The 22,630-nt window shown below is 36.4% G+C and overlaps 1 protein-coding gene and 1 pseudogene across 1 annotated transcript; both read right to left on the bottom strand.

Moving 5' to 3' along the window:
• Positions 1-727: 727 nt before the first annotated feature.
• On the bottom strand, positions 728-1,696 carry LOC140812007 (NAD(P)H-quinone oxidoreductase subunit U, chloroplastic). The gene is made up of 3 exons (XM_073170167.1): positions 1,395-1,696; positions 1,197-1,327; positions 728-1,107 (listed from the first exon to the last, which is right to left on the bottom strand). The coding sequence occupies exons 1-3, from the start codon at positions 1,603-1,605 to the stop codon at positions 862-864; spliced, it is 588 nt and encodes a 195-aa protein (XP_073026268.1). The 5' UTR covers positions 1,606-1,696; the 3' UTR covers positions 728-861.
• Positions 1,697-3,267: 1,571 nt separating this feature from the next.
• LOC140811252 (probable pectinesterase/pectinesterase inhibitor 21) lies at positions 3,268-22,208 on the bottom strand (annotated as a pseudogene).
• Between the last annotated feature and the right edge of the window lie 422 nt (positions 22,209-22,630).

Here is a 22,630-nt window from a genome sequence, read left to right as displayed (position 1 = left end):
AAGAGTGAAAATTTTAAAAATGAAGAATTGAGGTGAATCGAGATAATTATGAGCTAGATTTGTCTTATTTCTGGCTCAAAAACCTTGTTATTTTATTATTTCATATTATTTTTATTAGGCTGATTTTGTAGGCTTAACCAAGCTTTATTTTATGTATGAAAACCATCTATTATTTTGTGTAGCAAATAACATTTTACGAAATTTAAAGTAAGTCCGTTTTTTTAACATGCAAAGTCTAAGCTGGTGTGTTACTTCATCAATTTTATAATCGAAGTCAGATTATTATCTATTACTTTGTAACTCGAAATCGCTGAAGTAACCAGTGACGAAATATACTACTAAAATTCTGCTGTGGCTGAATGTTTGCTCAGTTTTGATGTATCATCCACACCGTATATATACACGATTTCTCCTCGGTGGTTGCGTTTATTTGTTTGAGAGGGTCACTCAAGGTAAGGTGGGAAATATAAGTTTCAACTTTCAATACTTATATATGGACGGGTATATAGATTTTGACTATACATTATTTTTAAATTTTAATAAATATTTTATAATCTTACATTAATTATTCATATCTATATGATTAAACATATCAGTAGGTTAACCCATCACTCAAGCTAAACGCCCATGTTATGGAAAGTAATTTTTCATATATATATATATGATTAAACATATCGATTTAAAAATTGGTCCTTAATAGTTAACAACAAAAATAAAAGAACAAGAAATCGGGAATCTAAGCGTATGATTTATGTAATTATCATATAATTCTCGGGAATACAGTCAAAGTCTCGTATTAAAAATACAATAAATGATTCCAAAAAAATAAATTCATGAAGATGAGTGATCTAAGCAATGTAACTATGTATTCAACAGTATAAAGAGTACGATGGATACGAAAAACCAAGCAAAGAAAAAATAACCGAGCCATGTGGTTGGCCGAACGTCTTCCGGCGTCTGAAGAGAAGGGGGGTCGTCAGTGGAGACTATTGGGGTTAATTTGTCTATCTCAAATGGCCACACGTATCTGTCTTGATTTTCATTCCTTGCTAAGCTCCAATCATACAGTCTCCTCTCCTCAGCCGTACCCAGAATACGATATGATTCCTAACCAAAAAAAAAAAAAAAACAAAGAATCATCTAATCTTAATCATCATACATATATATCAGTAATCCATTAATATATAATTAATAACCTTTAAGAGTTCCAGTTGTTCCTCGTCCAAATCCAAATCCAGCAGCTTGTTCTTGTACGCAACTCTGACATCATCGAAGGAGCATCCCCTCTCAACTCCTAGCGTCCCATAATGATCTCCATCCGTTATTGCTGCACCTCTAGAAAATTAATTATATGTCCATCCCTGTATATTTAATTTCTCAGGTATAATAATTACCAATGCCACGCAAAGCTTTCTCAACGTTTACGGCAGATATCAGAGAAGGGACTGTCCCAGCTTCTAGAACCTCCACCTCCTCCGGAGAAACAGGATCATCTCCACTTGAATCATTTCTCGTCAGCAAACGTAGCCTGCTCCTGGCCGGTCGGTAAGTTACTGTGCAAAAAGATGCACCGACTGGAAATGAAATGTTAATCCCTGTAGCCATGCTTCTCTGTACTTTTTATGGACTGGACGGACAACTCTTGTTTTTCAGGATAGTGTAGAGAGACCTTTCAAAGCCAAACAAATGTTATCTCAGAAATTGCACCTTCTTTTTAATTTATAATTTAAATAAAATCAGTACGAATTTACAAATATAACACCACACAGACAAGGGGCGGAGCCACCCTTGAGCTAGGGTGGGCTCCAGCTCCACCTAAGTTTTACAAATTTTTTTGATATTTTTTTATTTTTGCCTTATTTTTTTTTGTTTTATTAGCTTTATTTTATTGATATAAATTTGAAGATTTTTTGTTAACTATGAGTAATTTTTTAAAATGATCTTCTACAAATATCTATAATCAATTTTGACTTTAGCTCGCATTTTGTTGAAAAGGTTGAAAAATAAGTTGATTTTTAAAATTAGTTTTAAGTTCCAAATATATTTTTAAACTATATTTACAATAACACACAAATATATTAATTAAGTTTAGCTAATATGATAATACAATTATGTTGTTATTACATATTTTATTATATCTTTATTTAATTTCTATTAATATTAAAAATTTTATAGAATTTTAATTTTCTTAGTATGAACTAGTGTACGCTTATAAGAATTGATTTTGAGAAAAATAAAGTAATGATTTTGAGAAATTGCGTAAATTTTTCATGTGAAGTATGTGATATTATATGATTTATCAATTATTTGAATTTTGTGCATAATGATTTAAATGATGTATCAAGCTTTTTGTTTTCTATCAATGTCCATCTTATTCTTTGATGTTTGTCAATATTTTTGTTTTTTTTTACCGGTATGTTTGTCAATATCATTATTTTTTTCTTACCGTTGGTTTTAAAAAATGATGTGAATTACCTTTGGCTTTTGATCGCAATGATTCTTAAGAGTAAAAAATTTGAAAAATCTTTTTTGGAATTAAAATAAGGTCATACATCAATTCAGTCTATGGTTGAACAAAACATCGATTTCAACCCAAAAAACTTATCGAGCTGAATTAATTTAAAAAAACAATTTGTTTAATTGGAATTTTAGTTTTTAAATTCTGGTACAAGCCGTTCTTGTCAAAAAATGATTCAATCACAGTTGAGCACAACTATCGATTTAATGTATTTACAGCTACAATAGATTTTCAAGTTGAAGAGCTTAATAATAGATTTAAGGATGAAACAGTTGAACTTCTTAAACTTAGTTGTGCTTTGGAACCTAAAGAAAACTTTAAGCTTCTTAATGTTGATCATATCTATCGACTTGTTGAGAAATTCTATTATCTTGATTTCGATTCACAAGATTTGCATCACTTGAGAATGCAATTGGATCACTACAAACTTGATGTTGCTAGCCATGAAAGATTTCAGAATTTATCAACTATGTCAGGAACCTACGATTTGATTGACACGTGATTTATACATTTTTATCTACGTCGTTTACTTATTTATCGAATCTGATATATTTATTTAATTCACAGCTTGATTCGTCTTGTTTTAACTCGTCCCGTTTCTACAGCAACAGAACGAGCATTTTCATCAATGAAACTTGTTAAAACAACTCTTTGTAACAAGATGGAAGCATAGTTTTTCGGAGATTCTATGGTAATTTACATCAAACGAGATTTGATCGAAAAAATTGGTAACGATTTAATAATTAATTAGTTTTATTCTAAGAAAAGTCAAAGAGCACAACTTTATCATTGTTTTAGCTCCATGTTTTTGAAGGTATTAAATACTCTTGTTCTATGTTTTCATGAAGTCAATGTTTACATATTTTTTATTTTAAATTTTTTAGTTAATTATTTATTTTATTAAATACAGTATGGGACAGAGCCAATCCCAGGTAATTTTGAATCCTGACTCCGCCCCTGGTCCTGGACTACTCCTTCCATGGCCGTCCCAGGTATGCTTCCAGCGCCGGCTTTGTCGCAGTGAATGCGGGTTGGAGGACTATGGCGCCGATCCCGCGTGGGTCTTTGAGGCCTGAGCCATAACCATGCAGGCTTGGTTGTTCAACGGCATGCGGACGACCATGCGCGTGTTCTGGAAGATGGACAGGGAATCTCCGAAGATGAAATCGATGGTGCCGGAGATGACACAGTCGTGATAGAACTGGCGGTAGGCGTGGGCATAGAGGGTGTCTTGGAATCCGTCCATGTTGAAGTTGTAGAAGATGGATTTGTCATCGGAGACACTTGTTAGGATTAATTGTGTCCGACAGATATAGAAAATAATAAGAATCTCAGTATAGGATGTAAAACAGAGAATTTGTGTTTTATCAGAATTAAGTGTTGTTCCAGATGTTACAACATCTCGGACAACATACAGCGGAAAAATAAAGTTTGTAACACAAATTCGCTCAACATAAATAAATGGACGAGATTAAATATGCACAAGTATAAATACTTGTGCGGTACCTTATGGCAAAAATTAATCACTAGAAAACTCAATCGTTTACAAAAAACCTAACACTAGTGACTATGACAAAAATCAATTTTCTCAAGACTTTGAGAAAAATAAAACTTTCTAAAAACTAGCAACAATATTAAAACGTAAATAAGAAAGCAAAATGTGATCCCGAAAAGCACGATCAATTATATGTATTCTTCAGTCAATATCATTACGGATGTTGTCTGTAGATGTTGGCAACATTTAGAGCAACACGGAATCACCACTCTTCAAACCACAGCATGTCTCTTGAACAGGATTTTCTCTGAAATTCTGAACGTGCACAAGAGATTGAATATTGACCGAGAGGAAGAAGCTTTCAATGATGTCCTTGGTCTCTTATTTATAGATGTAGAGTTTCATTCCATAGGGAAACCTATTTCACAAGGAAAGATAAGACTTTTATTAGGAATAAACTCTTTTGAAATATCAATAACATATCGTTGAATATATTTGAATGATTATCTCCTTGTCTAAGAAAGGAAAAATCATATTAAATAATAAACTCAATTAGATCAATAAGGAAACAAAATATTAGGGACATAATTTTAAATCAATAAGATATATCATTCAAAATTAGAAAATTATATTTCTCTTAAATCTCCCCATTTTTGTCTTTCTTGGACAAAATGAGATCAAACCTATTTATCATAGACTGGTTCACATCAACTCCCCCTGAGTTAGAGATTTTCTCCCCCTGACTAAACTTCGGTTAGTACGGGTGTTGTTAAAATTGTTGCCAACACTTGATATAACACCTGCAACAATTTCATTAGCCGCAATAACAGAGCTAACAGGAACCTTAAAAGAGATTAAAAAAAACTCTAAACATCATCATCTTCATCTTCATCATCACTGTCATCCTCTTCTTCACTGTCATCCTCATCTTCCTCATTTCTGGTCCCTGATGGACCAGCACCAGTTTGATCATCATCTCCCACTTTTTGTCCATGAACGACACCCAGTTCTAACATGACGCGAATGGCAGTAGCCAAATTCTCATAGTAGGTCAAGTCCTCCTTAGCCTGTGCAATTTTCTTAAGAGCATGAGCCAGATGGGCCTGAGCACCAGGTACAGTGATCTGCACAAAACCAAGTTTAGGCGGATGAGAGGTAGACGCAGGAGCTGGTCCAGTAGCAGAAGGTGCTCTGGATGAGTCTCTCCATGGAAGGTCAACTTTGCGGTTTCCTTTGAACAGGGCTTTGACAATTTTGATTGTTTCTCGAGAATCAGACAGTCCCTCATCAACATTGCGAACAAATCCCTGGGACATCAGTATCCCATAGATCAGACTGGGAAACGGGAGTTTGGATGACTTTAATCCTACATCAGCATACTGCATAACAGTGTAAAATACCATACGCCCAAAATTCAGAGTGCCATTGCCAATGGCAAACAGAGTCAGTGCTTGAGACTTGGTAACCATCGTGGTGTTTGTGGATGAGGTCCAATTCCGGGTGGCAACCTTGTGCAGGACAAAGTATAGGGTCGTGAGTTTTGCAGCTGAGACCTTGTGTGGATGGGCAAGAAATTTGCTAATCAATCCACCAGTTAGCACATAGACTACCTCATCAAGATCTGGTGGAGGGCCTTCAGGAACAAATGGTGTGCTGTAGTAATCATTAATGATTTGCGGGTCAAAGTTATATATCTTGTTCCATGCAAATACCTTGCCAAATTTGGCCGATCTTGGATCACTGACCCCCGATGAGAGGTTGCCATAGAATTCAACCACAGCTTTATGGCAATAGGGCAATATAGATGAGACGGTAGAGAGCAGGCCGCGAGTTTTTAGAAACTTGATCAAATTGTTTCGTGAGAAGGCTACCATATCAGTGTTGCGTTCTTCAATAACCTCCCTGTTGGTATAGAGATCCCAGTTGTAAAATGACTTCTCGGTATAAAACTTGGGATTGTAGCTACCGTCCAGATCATACTCGCTAAGATCAGTGTTGTCAGAGGTGTCGGCAACATCGTTGACAACATCCTCGTCCACAGCCTCTTTTGCTTCATGGGCTTCATTTACTGCAGCAGGAGTAGCAGCAGAACTACTAGAACCAGTGGACTTCTCAGTTTCTGTGGAAGCAACATGAGCGGCAGAGGCTTCACTTTTCTGGTTTTTCAGGTTGGTCATAAATTGGGCCAACGTGATTTCTTCTTCAATGGAGGGAGAGGGATCTTGTGGAGGAACATGGTTTGTTTTCTCAGAAGTTTTAGTGGCAGTGCTGGAGGTAGACTTCCCTTCCGTAGGTGGAGGGGCACTTTTCTTGCGGGCCACAAACTCATAATTCGCATCATCAGAATCATCACCCGAGGTGTCTGCTGGATCAATCAGCGATGGGCGAGTGGATGGCTGACCCTCGTATCGGAAACGTTTGGCCGGCGTGAGGTCTGGGTTATACCAAGCTTGTCGTTTTGAATGTCTTTTTGGAGGAGAGGGTGGATCGAAAACCCTAATGATAGGTGGGTTATCAATATCCAGTGGATTTCCAGGCTCACCTGGCTTAACAATCTCCAGGGGACTGCGTCTTCAACAGCGAGTACCAATGGTAGAGGCGGTTCCACAGTGGGTGTTGTAACAGATGTTGTCGTGTTGGGGGCAACATCATCAGTGTATCCCATTTCACTTCGAATATCATGGGGGTCAAATCCCTTTCCTGCCATTGATGGTAGATCGAAGATTAGTTTACGAACAGGGAGGAGAGTCGAAAAATTTTGAAACGATGAAATATTTCTTCAGAGAGAAATTTCGAGATGCCGGTGTGAAAATTCGAGGACTGATTACGTAAACAGAGATTAATTAGGCGTGTAAATCACAGAGATAATTCTGAGTGCACAGTACAACGGTAAGAAAATCAGTAACAGATTATTCTAAAAAAAAACAACGGGCAAAAAAATAACCGTTACTGGCTTCATACTTTATCGCAATAATTTTGTGCAATATCATTTCAAAATTAATTCCAGACATAAAACCCACATCGAATTATCGCTCCATTTACCATCAAGGTGCACATTAATTCGATTTCCTGCAAAAATTTGATTTGTCACAAAATGTCTTTGTTGAAATACGCATATCCTTTTGACCAAAAATATTCACAATGTTATGTTTATGCATGACCTATTTATGCCTAATAACATAATGTAACAGAATGGAAACATGAAGACAAATATGAGATATGTTCACAAATGAAGTGTTTTCATAAATGTTGGCAATATCTTCTGATAATACGCACTTCAGAAAAACAATTTTGATTTTTCTTCACACTTGGACCTTGGTGACTTAACAGCTTTCTGATCATAAAAGTGGTAGCTCCCACACTAGAAGAACAGTCTTCTTTAGGACTCCTCTAGGTAGCTTTTTCCAATTTCTTCTATTTCTGTGTTAATTTCAAAAGGGGTAGCTCCCACACTAAAAGCACAGCCTTCATTGAGCTCTTTTAGGTAGCTTTTTCCTTCTTTCCTTTTGACACAGACTCAATTTTTTTTAAAATAATAATATTAAGTCATTTGTCACATTGGTCAGAGTTTCGTGACCATTCATTAAATTCTTTGCGACTGAGTTCACATGTATAAGTGTGAAGATTTAAAATAAAACAAGGAATTGTAAGTGCATCAGAAAAGTATGCAACACAGTTTAAACACAACATATCACAATATGAATGCAATGCAGTATGTCTAAGTCTTAAAGATGCATATGCAAATGAGATGTTGTCCGAGATGTTGTGACATCTGAGACAACATCCAAGAATGATTAGGCAGAAAACATGCTGAGAGATTTCATAAGGTTGGAAAACCTCTCAAAATCCAATGCTTTGGTGAATATGTCGGCCAATTGGTTATTTGTATCAACAAACTCCATTCGAACCAATCCTTTCTCTACAAGATCTCGAATTAAATGATGTCTTATGTCAATGTGCTTTGTTCGAGAGTGTTGTACTAGATTTTTTGAAATGTTAATGGCACTTGAATTATCACAGTACATAACTAAGGTTTCACTCTTAAGCCCATAATCTTCTATCATTTGATTCATCCATAAAAGTTGAGTGCAACCACTTCCAGCTGCCACATATTCAGATTCAGCAGTTGAAAGTGATACACAGTTCTGTTTTCGACTATACCATGATATCAAATTATTTCCAAGATAGAAACACCCACCAGAAGTACTTTTTCTATCATCCAAATCCCCAGCCCAATCAGCATCAGAAAACCCTACTAGATTTGAGTTGGTTTCGTGTATATACCATAATCCTCAGTCAATAGTTCCGGCTATGTATCGTAAGATACGTTTTACGGCTTTTAAGTGAGAAATCTTAGGATTAGATTGGTATTTATCACACAAACAAACACTAAACATTAAGTCTGTGCGGCTAGCAGTCAAGTACAGAAGGCTTCCTATGATGCTGCGGTAAAGGGTGTTGTCAGCATCTTCGGCCGCAACATCTTTGGATAACTTTTCATTTAAGCCCATAGGTGTTTTCATGTGCTTGGTGTTTTCATTTGCAAATTTCTTAACTAGATTCTTAGCTTACTTACTTTGACATAAGAAGATTCCATCATGCATTTGTTTGTTTTGCATACCAAGAAAAAAGTGTAATTCACCAACCATGCTCATTTCAAATATAGTAGACATGCATTCAACAAAATCATTAGCACGCTTTTGGGATGAAGAGCCGAAAATGATATCATCAACATAGATTTGACAAATGAGGATCTCACATTTGGATTTTTGAATAAAGAGAGTTTTATCTACCTCACCTCGTTTGAATCCAATTTCGAGTAGGTATTCAGTCAATCTGCCATATCAAGCACGAGGTGCTTGCTTCAAACCATAGAGAGTCTTTTTCAACTTGTATACATGATCAAGATTATGTGGATCTTCAAATCCTTTAGGCTGTCTAACATATACTTCTTCACACAAAATCTCATTCAAAAATGTACTTTTAACATCCATTTGAAACAGTTTTATTTTCATGTAGCATGCAATGGCTAGCAGAAGTTGGATTGACTCAATGCGGGCAACATGAGCAAAGGTCTCATCGAAATCAACCCCTTCAACCTGTGTGTACCCTTGAGCAACCAACATTGCTTTGTTTTGAATGATGTTTCTTGTTTCATCAGTTTTATTTTTAAAAACACACGTTGTTCCAATTATATTGCCATGGTCAGGAGAAGGAACTAAATCCCAAACATCATTTCGAACAAACTCTTCAAGTTCATCATGCATGGCATTGATCCAAAACTCATCTTTTAAAGCTTCGTCGACGTTTTTAGGTTTAACATGGGATACAAAGCATGAAAATCTAACTTGTGAGTACATCGTACTCATGCACACTAGTCCAACCATCTTTCGATAGTCAACTTTATCTTTCTTCCTGGTTTGGACATCCTCACGCATTCCTCCAATGATTTGAAATGATGGATGGTTCTTTTAGATTTTGCTTGGAATACACGGTCCATCATCTGCTGCCTCATTATTGCTATGATCATCTTCTTTGGGTTGGTAACTTCAGTATCACGTGTTGTGCCAGATGTTGCAACATCTGGGACAACATCTGTATTTTCCAGTGAGGTTTGAGATTCCAGAAGATCTTCAACGTCATCTTCAGCAGTTTTCTTCTTGAGATCTGCACAATCATCAAAGACTACATTAATAGATTCCATAATAGTCCTAGTTCTTAGGTTAAACATTCGATAAGCACGACTATTAGTGGCATATCCCAAGAACAAACACTTATCACTCTTTGAATCGAACTTAGCAAGTTGATCACTGTCATTCAAGGTGTAACACACACATCCAAAAACATGAAAATACTTAAGGTTGGGCTTCTTTCCTATGATAATCTCATAAGAAGTCATGGTTGATCCACTTCTTAAATACACCCTATTTGAAATGTGACACGCCGTGTTAAGTGCCTCTACCCAAAAACACTTTGCTATGTTTTTTGAAGCTAGCATTACTCTTCCCATTTCTTGCGAAGTCCTGTTCTTGCGTTCTGCAATGCCATTTTGTTGTGGAGTTTTTGGTGCTGAAAATTCGTGTGAGATACCTTTCCTATCACAGAAGGGTGAGAAAGAAATGTTTTCAAATTCTTTACCATGATGAGTTCTGATTCTTCTTACCTTCAGGTCATGGAAGTTGGTGATTCTTGTAATCAAATTTTTGAATACATTGAAAGTTTCTGATTTCTCTCTAATAAAGCCGACCCAAGAGAAACGTGAGAAATCATCAACACACACAAAAGAATATTTCTTACCTCCGAGGCTTTCCACTTCCATAGGACCCATAAGTTCCATGTGAAGTAACTCCAGACAGCGTGTTGTCCCAGATGTTGGCAACACTGGATGCGACACGCGAGTCTGTTTACCTTTTTGACAATCTCCGCACACATATGGTACACCAGAAGAGAGATTAGGCATACCTCTAACTGCATCGTACTTACACAGATTCTTTAGGGTTTTGAAGTTTGCATGGCCAAGTTTTTTATGCCAAAGATCAAGTTCAGTGATTTGCACATGTTTGCATGAAAGTTCTTCGCCTATTTGATAGCAATTGTCTGAGGACCTTGTACCTGTCATAATGCACCGGTTAGCTTCATCAAAAACTTCACAGTTATGTTTATCAAACTTAATAAGTAAATTATCATCACACAATTGACTTATGCTTATAAGATTGGAATTTTAATCCTTCAACATGAAGCACATTGTGGAGCTTTGGCAGTCCTTCAACATTCAAAGTTCCCTTTCCAACAATCCTTCCTTTAGCTCCCCCTCCATAGGTTACTCTACCACATTTTTGTTCAACATAATCGATGAGATGTTCTCTTGAACCTGTCATGTGGCGTGAGCTTCCACTATCAAAGTGCCAATGACCTGCAGTATTAGTCTTCAACGAAGTATAGACAACTTTACAGTGAGTTTTTACCTTTGGGACCCAAATTTGTCTTACTGTAGGTCGATCGTGGGAGGTGTTGCGGGAAATGTTGGACAACTTTTGGGGCAACATTTGACTCGACTTTTGATTCATGTGATCATCCCTGATTTTAAAACAGTAGGGCCTGATATGACCAGGCTTAAAGCAGTAATGACATACGTACCTTCGTTTTCTTTTCTTAGGAATAGGTGCCGCAGTTTGTCTTTTTGGTGGAGAGCTTTTGATTGGAGATGTAGTTTGTGAAGATGTGAATGTTTCAGTTTTTCCTTTCACAAAAACAGTTGACTTCGAACACACTATCTTTGAACCCTAAAGCCTTTCTTGTCATATCTTCCCATTAAAAGTATGGAATCAAGCTTTGATGTGTTCGAATTAAACTTGGCCAAGGTTTCAGTTGCCTTTTGAAGTTCTTCTTTGGTCTTTCCAAGTTCCAAATCCTTTTTGCTCAAGATTACTTCAAGTTTGGCAACTAAGGCTTTTAGATCAGTGTTCTCTTTCACAAGACTTGAGTTCAACTTGTTTCTTTTGGTCCAATCTTCAAATAACTCTTCATAAAGCTTTTGCATACTTTCAAGAGTGATTTCTTCATAATCAGCCTCTGATCCATCATCTCCACTCAAATTTCCAGAAGTTGTGGAGTACAAACATACTGAATTTTTGCAGATGTTGCGGCCAGGTGTGGCAACACCTAGGGCAACACTTAAAGGATTCACCTGTAGTCTGTGATTTTCTGTCAATAATGCAATCAAGGAGGTTTGATTTTCTTCCTCAGTGGATTTCTCCTCAGCGTCGGATTCTTCATCGCTTATAGACACATTATAACCTTTGTTTTTTCGCAATCAGTTGGCACATTCATTGACATAGTGTCCAAAACCCTTGCACTCTCTACACTGCACCGAATCAGACTTTTTTGAATTGTATTGTCCCTTGCCTTCATATCTTGGTTGAAATTGTTGCTTGGCAGGGTAATTTTGTGATTTTTGTGGTGCAGGAAAGCTAGTAAATTTATCTGGTTGTGCATCCTTCTGTTTATCTCGGATTCTTTTCAAGTAATCACCAAATTTCTTTGTGATAAAAGAGATAGAATCCTCGCAGAGATCAGAATCATTTACTTCTTGAGATATTTGAAGAAGTTCATTGTAGGAGTCATTTGAGGCTTGGAGTGCAACTGTCTTCCCTTTGTCCTTCTTCTGCATGTCCAGGTTCATCTCAAAAGTGCGTAATGAACTGATACGGTCTTCCAATGCCATCTGAGAAGTGTCCTTAACCTCATCTATTGCGCAAATTTTTATGTTGAATCTTTCGGGCAGAGAACGGAGAACCTTGCTAACTAGACGCTCATTGGAGATGGATTCTCCAACACTGAATGCCTCATTAGCAATTTCCCGTAGGCGGCGATCGTACTCGAGTATGTTCTCAGTTTTTTCCTTCCTCATCATCTCGAATTTAGAAGTAAGCATTCTCAATCTGGTTAGTCGCACACTCTCAGACCCTTCACAGTGTCTTTGGAGAATATCCCATGCACTTTTAGCCGAAGTACAGTTTGTGATTAAACTGAACATGTTCATGTCAACCGATGTGAATATAGCATTCAAAGCCTTTGAGTTGTGGTTCGAAATTTGCACTTCATCAGCGGTCCAGTCAGTTTCAGGCTTTGGCCGTTTGTCACCCTATTGATCTAACATGACCGGTAAAGTCCATTCATTGATGACACGCTGCCATGCCGTTCATCTAGAGATTTTATGTAGTATCTTATTTTGACCTTCCATAGGCTGTAATTGGTACCATCTAGAACTGGTGGTCGAAGTGCTGCGCTTGCAAATGAATTGTCCATTTGATTATTTCTGTCAAACAAAACAAAAGAAACCAGAATCAGCACTTAGTATATCAAGAGTAGGCTCTGATACCACTTGTTAGATTAATTTTGTCCGACAGATATAGAAAATAATAAGAATCTCAGTATAGGATGTAAAATAGAGAATTTGTATTTTATGAGAATTAAATGTTACTCCAGATGTTACAACATCTCGGATAACATGCAACGGAAAAATAAAGTTTGTAACACAAATTCGCTCAACATAAATAAATGGACGAGATTAAATATGCACAAGTATAAATACTTGTGCGGTGCCTTATGGCCAAAATTAATCACTAGAAAACTCAATCGTTTACAAAAAACCTAACACTAGTGACTATGACAAAAATCAATTTTCTCAACACTTTGAGAAAAATAAAGCTTTCTAAAAACTACCAACAATATTAAAACATAAATAAGAAAGCAAAACGTGATCCCAAAAAGCACGATCAATTAGATGTAATCTTCAGTCAACATCGTTACGAATGTTGTCTGTAGATGTTGGCAACATTCAGAGCAACACGGAATCACCACTCTTCAAACCACATCACGTCTCTTGAACAGGATTTTCTCTGAAATTCTGAACGTGCACAAGAGAGTGAATATTGAACGAGAGGAAGAAGCTTTCAATGATGTACTTGGTCTCTAATTTATAGATGTAGAGTTTCATTCCATAGGGAAACCTATTTCACAAGGAAAGATAAGAGTTTTATTAGGAATAATCTCTTTTGAAATATCAATAACACATCGTTGAATATATTTGAATGATTATCTCCTTATCTAAGAAAGGCAAAATCATATTAAATAATAAACTCAATTAGATCAATAATGAAACAAAATATTAGGGAAATAATTTTAAATCAATAAGATATATCATTCAAAATTAGAAAATTATATTTCCCTTCAACACGGACAGCCACGGCCTGGTGCTTTTTCGCGCCGGCGGTGTTATCAATGGCGATGTCCTTGGCGATGAAACCATCTCCGTTCACGGCTGAAATTAGTAGTAGCACCATGCACTGTGCATGTTTAGAAATAAGAATTCGGAATGCATATTTTTGTGAGATCTAGAAACAGTAGTAAAAAACTCGCCAAGGGTGGCAGAGTGGAAGGTCCGAGTGTCGTCGACAAAGTTCTTGTTCCCGGTGATTCTAGTCTTGTTCGGCCCTTCTCCAATCAACACAATGTTGTTGACTTTCTTTGTGATTTTAACAGTCTCCTTGTAATAACCAGCCTTGACAAATATGACAAACGTCTGATTATTTTTCTTGGGGATGGTGGAGATGGCGGAGATGGCGGCGCCGTTGGTCTTGTACTGACCACTCCAGTCTTGTGCCACCACAGCGTTGGGATTCAACGATATGGGTGAGGAGGCGAAAAGCCTCATTTTCTTAGCAGCGAAAGAAGGCGTGCCGTTGGATTCGAGTAGCCGACGGCTGCTGCCCACGCTTCCTAGCTGCAAGGAAAACAAAATGGAGGTGAAATCAGCGACCATGGCGAGGCCATTGCTTGATAGCTCCGATGCTGTTTTCAGCAGCTTCTTCATCTTCTCTCCAGTGTCACCTGTGCCCTGTTCACACATTAAGCGCATTCCACAATGCGAAAATAATTCTTACATATGAGTCACAATAAATACGCATTGAGATATTCTCATGCAAACAAATTAATTATCCTATATCATGGCTGATTTTGTTTTCTAACATGCTATATATTTGTAGTTAAGAAAAGTAGTTAATTTTCTTGTGACATATATTACGACCATCTAAATTATTTTTTTTGTGATAAATTATGGAGACCACTTTGTATATTGGCAAAAGCTTGTGTGAGACAGTCTCACGGGTCGTATTTTGTGAGACGGATCTCTTATTTGGGTCATCCATGAAAAATTATTACTTTTTATTGTGAATATCTGTAGGGTTAACCCGTCTCACAGATAAAGATTTGTGAGACCGTCTCACAAGAGATCTACTCCATTATATATATTTAATTGGATTTATATATAAGATTTATGGACAAGTAATATATTGTACCTGTGGTGTTCTCAAACGCATCAATGCAAGTCTCCTGATATGAGTTGGTAGGTTTTTTTTTTATCTTGGAAAATCTCGAGATAGAAATGGGTGAACCAAATGGTTACGAGAAAATAGTCGAGGCAATAGTTTCAATTTTTTCTTTAAAACGATATTGCCCCGCCTCGGTACTCACGGTTGTTGGCAATTCGTTTCCTAAAATACAACTACTACGACTTTAAGATAGTAGAACTACAAATTTTAAAGTCACATAATAACAATTCTAACATTCGAAATTAGAAAGTTTGCATATCATCTTGATAACGTTTAAAAATTTCAAGTTCGTGAAATAATGCACCACTTCATAAATTGAATCTTAAAAGACATGACCTTTCGGCCAAGTCTAATGTTAATACAATATATTAATAATATATATATATATATATATATTATAAAATATATATACATAATTATTTTCATTCAATCTTTTCACTCGATAAAATTTGAACTCAATTAATTTCTCATTTACCCTAATTGGTAATCGAGAAATAATTATGTTCGTCACGTAACTTGTTCGAATTATTTTATCGATTTTAAATGAGTACTAAACTCATTTTTTTCTAACAATCCCTCACATAAATGAAAATTCATGCATGTGACTAAGATGACTCGACAAATAGCGTTCTAGCGAAAGATTATTGCATCGGGATAGGTAGCTTTTGGCTTTGAACATTCCTTAGTAAGATATAATCGGATTTACTTGCAAATCAGTGGACATGATGCCTTGAACTATTCACCATTGTTGAAACATTTCATGTTCACAATCTTGATTTTGATGTTAACAAAACTTTTTTATTTGTTTCTAATGAGTTTACCTAAGTGAGCAGAAACTGAAACTGATCAGGCTTTGAACTGATCAGTTATCAAGCTTAAACTGAAGCTATCGAGACGCAAACTGAAAGTGCCAACTGATTGATCGAACTGACCAGTACAACTAACGTATCCAGAGCAATTCAACTGATTGTCCAGATGATAGGAGGTTCAGCAGAAGACCTTCAGAAGCCCGACCAGCTGATGAAGTATTCAACTGATGAAGAGCCCAACTGACCAGTTCAACTGAATCAGTTAAATCAGTTCAGCTGACGAGTCAACTGATTTCACCTCACCAGTTCAACTGACTAGTTCAAAAGATCAGTTAGAAGCGAACCAGTTTGTAGATACGACAAGCTTAATGCAGCTGTGCACAAAGGTACAAAAGCTATTGTACGATCAAGGTATAATAAAAGACGTTGCAGCAGCGCTTAAAGCCAAATGTTCCAGATACCTATTTGGGGGAACAAATTCAAACTGCAACAGATTCATTCACTAAGTCTTACCATACGTTCGGCCAAACGCTTATTAATAAAAGCCGAAGCTCAGTGGAGACTATGATGAGAGATGACAAGTGAAAAAAACAAGAAAGAAAAGAAAGGGCATGCTTATTGCATACTGGCTTACAAAAAAGAAATCAGCCCAGTCGATGGAACACTTCAAGTTATATAAGCTTAGTGTAAATGCTTATTTCCTTCAGTGTGTGAGAACACCATTTGGGTTGTTTTCAGAGATCAGTTCTCACACACATACAACAACACTCAAATTTTTTCTTGCACAAAGACGTAAAACATGTGTATATAGTCTTTGACACAGACGTTAAACACGTGTTGGCTAGAAGGTGATGCCTTCAGTCTAGACTATGATTCAGTTAGGTAGTTGGTAAGTCCAAAGATGGGTGGGTTATTACACTTGTTGTAATTAATCAAAGTCTTCTAGTGATACCTACCCAAGGTGGTAGAAGGGGTGATGTAGGTGCAGTTGAAGTCTCTGAACATCCATAAACATATCTTGTGTACTCTAACTGTAAATGTAACGCCCCGTACTTTTAACTATTTTAAAATTTGCGGAAAAATAAAAATTTTCTTACATAATAAATAAACTCTCAAATTTCTATTTAAAATAAACACTTCTTCCAAAAATAATTGAAATAAAAGGGTCACGAATAAAGTTTGCTAAAAACACTAGTTTAAAACATCGTAACCTCAGAACATGAAATCAGAGTAATAAAATTTGTCATGCGTGAAATCTTAAAAACATTGGACGGTCCTCGGGTTTAACCTCCCACTCAGTCCAAGCCAGCTCACTGGTCCGCACCCCTCGTCTCCTCAAAGTCATCTTCACCTGCATCGATCAGTTTCCTAAAAACACTAGTTTAAAACATCGTAACCTCAGAACATGAAATCAGAGTAATAAAATTTGTCATGCGTGAAATCTTAAAAACATTGGACGGTCCTCGGGTTTAACCTCCCACTCAGTCCAAGCCAGCTCACTGGTCCGCACCCCTCGTCTCCTCAAAGTCATCTTCACCTGCATCGATCAAGTCTAGTGAGTCTAAAGACTCAACATGTATAAACTGAGAATAACAAGTACTACGTAGTAAAACCACATGCAATCTTTAAAATAGAGCGTACACACTTGAAACTTGGATATGTGTATAAAAGCTTGAACTTGCATACATACATAGACATGCCATAACGTGATACTTTCCTCAAACATGCTTGCAACATACATACTTGAACATACATTAACCTCATCATTTTGCGTATAGATATATTTCAAAGCAATTGACCCATACATTAAACGACTGATCAGACTAAACCACAGTACTTGGCTGACAGGGAAGATCCACTGCCACATACATGAGATCCCCGTTCATGCTTTAACGGGTGGATTGGTCCATGGTCATGCTTTACCGCTTTCCAATCCTGATCTAAACCAGGTCATGCTTTATCGGGGTGGATTGGTCCCTGGTTATGCTTTAATGCTTTCCAATCACATACATAATTTGGTCACAAGACATTAGCATACCTCAAAAACATGAAAATATTTCCTTTTGCACGTCGAACTTAATTACTTGGCGTTGAGGGATTCGTTGGATCTCGCTTGGGGCCACTGCTGCACATACTAACACATTTCAAGCACTTAACTTTCATAACTTAGGTGTAGGAAATCGCGCTCACCACCGAAGTAAATAAATAGCTTATGACATTCTAGATCACTCGGGACTTGACCTCGTTTAATCATCGTACTAACCCATGACATCGAACCCGAACAATCTCTAAAATGATGTGTGAAAATTTCCCAAAAATCAAAGACATGAACTCACTATTGAAACTTGAAAATAAGTGGAAACCGGACCTTCTTACAGATGGGGCCGCGCTCGGGCGGTAAAATATTACCTCTTGAGCGCCAAGTCTTCTGGAAGCCTACCCTCGGACAGAAAGAGTGGCGCTCGGGCAGTAAAATATTACCGCTTGTGCGCCGAGTCTTCTAGACTCCACGACTTAGAAGCTTATTCTCTCCAAATTCGATTAAACGCACAGTGAGCAACGCCTCGAGACTCATCCTAGGACACTATGGCACTGACTCGACTCCACAAACGTCCCAAACGTCTTCCAAAACGACGCCTCATAAGTAACGCAACATAACCCATAAACACGACCCTTGGCGCTAAAACCATTACTACGACTTCTAATTCGACCATGTGCCTAATGACCCGAAACGAAACACCAACAATCATCCCAACATCATTCTCAACATACCCAAACGCAGCAGCACTCACCCATCGATTCCCAACGAAGCCTGCAACAATAAAACTTCAAGAACACATCAAGAACATATTTTTCGAAAAAACGCAGTTTGAGCAGTCCCACGAAAACGACCATAACTCACTCAATTATTATTGAAATAATTTGAATTTACTGTCAAATCGAATATAACAAAAAGTTATACGTTTTATATGTTGAAAGTTTTTCTAAAAAGTCGACCGAAAAGTCGCAGTAGTTAAAATGACATCAAACTTAGAGTTTTGAGATCCAAAAACGTTTCAAAATCGATCCAACCATTTTGCTCAAACTTTTGCATAACAGTCACATATTTTTCATACAATAAACATCAAAGTTAATAATATGACAAGATCAGTGCGAAAATGGAAGAATATACATGCTTTTTGATGATTTGAAATACCGAAACGACGATACCGAAGCGGGAAGGATGCGAGAGACGATCCAAGACGAACATGACACGATTTTCTTGAAGAAAATTGACGGAAACTTGCTGGAAATTAAAGAGGGAAGGGGGCGGCTGCATTTTCTTAAGAACCCTAAGTTTTCTCTTCAAAAAGATGAAATGGAATGGGATGAAATATGTGTGTGTGCAAATTGTATATGTCGTGTGTGTAAAAATGTGTAAGCGTGTGTGAGTGTGTGTGACGTGTGTGTGTGTGATTAATTATGGGTAATTAGGTGTAACGTGTGTGTGTGTGTGAGATTAATTAGGGTTAATTAGGTTGCTTAATGATAAATAAAAATGTTAGTTAAAAGTTAATCCCCTCTACTCATACAAAATCCCCTAATTAACAAAATAAAATGCACAATGACTAAACTTTAAAAGTTTTAAAATCTTAAAATCACCTAATAAATTAATCAGGCCTTTAAAATGCTAAAAATTAACTAAATCATTTAAAATACCCCAATCCTAACTTAAAATAAAATAGCGCATTAAAATTGCCAAATTTCGTCGACGTCTCTTTTCCTCAATCCCGCATCGAATAATCGCCTGAAACATGAAACTCAAGAAAACATTTAACGTTCATCACATAAACATAAATAATTAAAATAATGCGATTTAAATATATCATGCATCGTTATAAATCATTAAACTTGAATAATTAATTTAACACTTAAATAAAATGCATGGGATTTACGTGTACTGAATTTGGGCTCGACAGTTAACCCCTGGCTTTAAACTGATTTGATCAGTTCGAGTATCTATCAGTTCAATTCTCACCATAACTGAACTGACACATGCGAGAACCGATCCACTTATCTTCAGTTAATTAGTTACACAAGATTAAAAGCTTAAACCGACCACTTTTCTTAACGAAAGATTACTTCGAGTATTTTTCGTTTGGTTTCTAACCAAACTCGATTTAATTCATCGATGTATACATTCTTAGAACACGAGCTATTGCAGTTCATTGAGAATATCGTGTTTGAAGCACCTTCACAGGTGCCCAAACAGAGCCATCAGCCGTTTTGTGTAAACCAAGACAATTATATTCACATAATATGATGTCTAACATTTCATTATGTCCTCACTGTTGGGTCCATTTCAGTCGTGGACACCGCTTGGTTTTGCGAGTGCTTTTCATATTTGAAGCGGCCACATTTCGCACTTACGTTAGTGATCTCCTAGGAGAGTATCCCACTATACTCCAACATACGTATTAGTATCTCTTAGGGATCATTAAAGGTAAAACCTAGCATCATACTCCTTTGTGGGCAACATCTCTTATCATAGGAATAGGTAGGATATTTCTCCAAGGTGTTTCTACCAATCTCGTAATTTAGTTGTCCATTTTGAACCTCGATCTTGGGATCTCCAGTCAACTAAGTTGGGTATCCACTACAAGATTTAATTCGGGGGTTTTAATCTCATTCCTCTTGATAAACAATTCATTTGATCTCTCAGTATATCTTTTGTAAGTGGATCACCAATATTCTACTTTGATTTTACATAATCAATGGAGATAATGCTATTGGAGATCAATTGTCATATGGTATTATGTCTACCACGGATGTGTCGAGACTTACCATTATATATATATTGTTTTGCGCCCTTCCAATTGCTGATTGACTATCACAATGAATTATTATTGAGGACACTGGCTTATTCCAACAAGGGATTTCTTCTAAGAAATTTCGAAACCACTCGGCTTCTTCTCCAGCTTTGTCTAAAGCTATAAATTCCGATTCCATTGTGGATCGAGCAATGCAAGTTTACTTAGAAGACTTAATTGTTATAGCCCCACCACGAATGGTAAATACGTAACCACTTGTGGATTTTGAATCATTTGTGTCAGATATCCAATTTGCGTCACTATAACCTTATAGGACCGTGGAATATCTCGTATATTGTAATCCATAATTTAAGGTTTATCTTAAATATTTAAGTACCCTTACTAATGCCTTCCAATGATCATTACTAGAATTACTTGTAAATCTGCTTAGTTTGTTGACATTATAAGCAATATTTGGACAAGTGCAGTTCATGAGATACATCAGACTGCTTATGATCTTCGAATACTCTAATTGAGATATGAGTTCACCTTTATTTTTAGAAAGATGCAAACTTAGATCCACGCGTTTTTTTCATCAAGGACATATCATTCGCATTATATTTTTTCAATATTTTCTCAACATAGTGAGATTGCAACAAAACACGTCCTTCCGATGTTTTGGTAACTTTATTCCCAACATGACATCTACTTCTCTCATATCCATATCGAAGTTTTTTTTGTTAACATTTTCTTAGTATTCTTGATGATATTAACAGAACTCGTTTTGGAGGCATCTCTGTACATGTCGTCCAAACCACGTAACCAACATACATTTGAATTTAAAATTACGTCTAACTTCTTAATTTATGTATCATATAAGCATTTAAAACTCAGCATATAAATCTTAAAGCAGAAAAACTCACAAACTTGAGGCTTGACTTCTTGAGCTTCTCGGAGTGGCAGTAACACAACTCTTTCGGGATCCTTCGCTCTGATACCAACTGAAACGTCCCTTACTTTTTAACTTTAAAATCCTTCTAATTTTTATATATAAAATTTGAATCATCCATACAAAAATAACTCAACATTTCGAAAAAACATAAATTCATAACAATCCATAAATCGTCAATCACCAAAATCATACGTCAATATTTTAAAATAATCAAAAATTAAACTTCAAAATAAAGCATAAATATCTAAATATAAAATCCTCAAAATATTTTCGTAAAAACTTTAAAATACTAAGAAAGTACGGAAAATAAATGTCTTTCGTGAGTGTACTGCTAGACTCGATTCATTCAAGCGTCGGTGCCTCCTTCATTACCATCCTCACCTGCAGTCATCCAAACCTAGTTAGTCCAATTACTCAACACGCTCTAACCATATGTAACAAATAATACATATACAAGCGCATGCATAAAAACCATGCTTTTATTTAAAATAGCTAGTATAAATTTGTAAGCGTAAATAAATCTTAAAGCTTTCCTTCATCGTATATAATTTTTGGGTGAAGTTTGATCCTTGAAAGTGACTAGCTGTAATTGTATCATCATGTGATCGACTGATAAGTCTTAGCTCACCATTGTCCATGGGGACGGGCACTGGCCTCGTCAAAAGTGAAAATACGATCGTTGGGCTCCTTCTAGGGCCTTCTCCATAAACGAGCTCCTTCGAGGCCTTCTCCCTCACGATATCCCCAATCATGTCATATCATATTTGTCACAGTCAATTCACATATCTTAAAAATATTTTCTTTCCTTTTTATTGATAAAATATCGTGTCATTCAAAATGCATAAAATAGTATTTAACATGAAAATCGTACAGTTTTAACATAAATAATAAAATTCTATATTTTCATCATAAACCTTTTAAAATATCATTTAGCATGTGTTATGATTTTTCGAGACACTGCCAGACCTTCCGTATTTAAAATTATATATTTTCATCATAAACCTTTTGAATTTTTTCTTATTTTTGTTGACTTGAGCCCTATCCCAAATCATCATATAAGCTTAAATTTTACTTCTAACATCTTTGTTAGACGTAAACTGTTGCGTTATTTTCCGCTCGCAAGCGTACGGTTGTCAAGTTTTAATATATGTGAGTAAAATATGTTCCCACGAGC

The sequence above is a fragment of the Primulina eburnea genome, chromosome 14 (genome assembly GCF_022965805.1).
Source record: "Primulina eburnea isolate SZY01 chromosome 14, ASM2296580v1, whole genome shotgun sequence".
NCBI lineage: Eukaryota > Viridiplantae > Streptophyta > Magnoliopsida > Lamiales > Gesneriaceae > Primulina > Primulina eburnea.
Note: the sequence above shows the minus strand (reverse complement) of the source record. Positions and strands in the feature narration are given on the sequence as shown.

What these genes read in the sequence shown, in the direction of transcription:
- LOC140812007 (XM_073170167.1), bottom strand. Translation starts at nt 1,605, where the DNA reads ATGGCTACAGGGATTAACATTTCATTTCCAGTCGGTGCATCTTTTTGC. An exon ending in GAAAGCTTTGCGTGGCATTG is followed by an intron (nt 1,328 to 1,394) that starts GTAATTATTATA and finishes CTAGAGGTGCAG; the next exon opens with CAATAACGGATGGAGATCAT. An exon ending in AACAACTGGAACTCTTAAAG is followed by an intron (nt 1,108 to 1,196) that starts GTTATTAATTAT and finishes TTTTTTGGTTAG; the next exon opens with GAATCATATCGTATTCTGGG.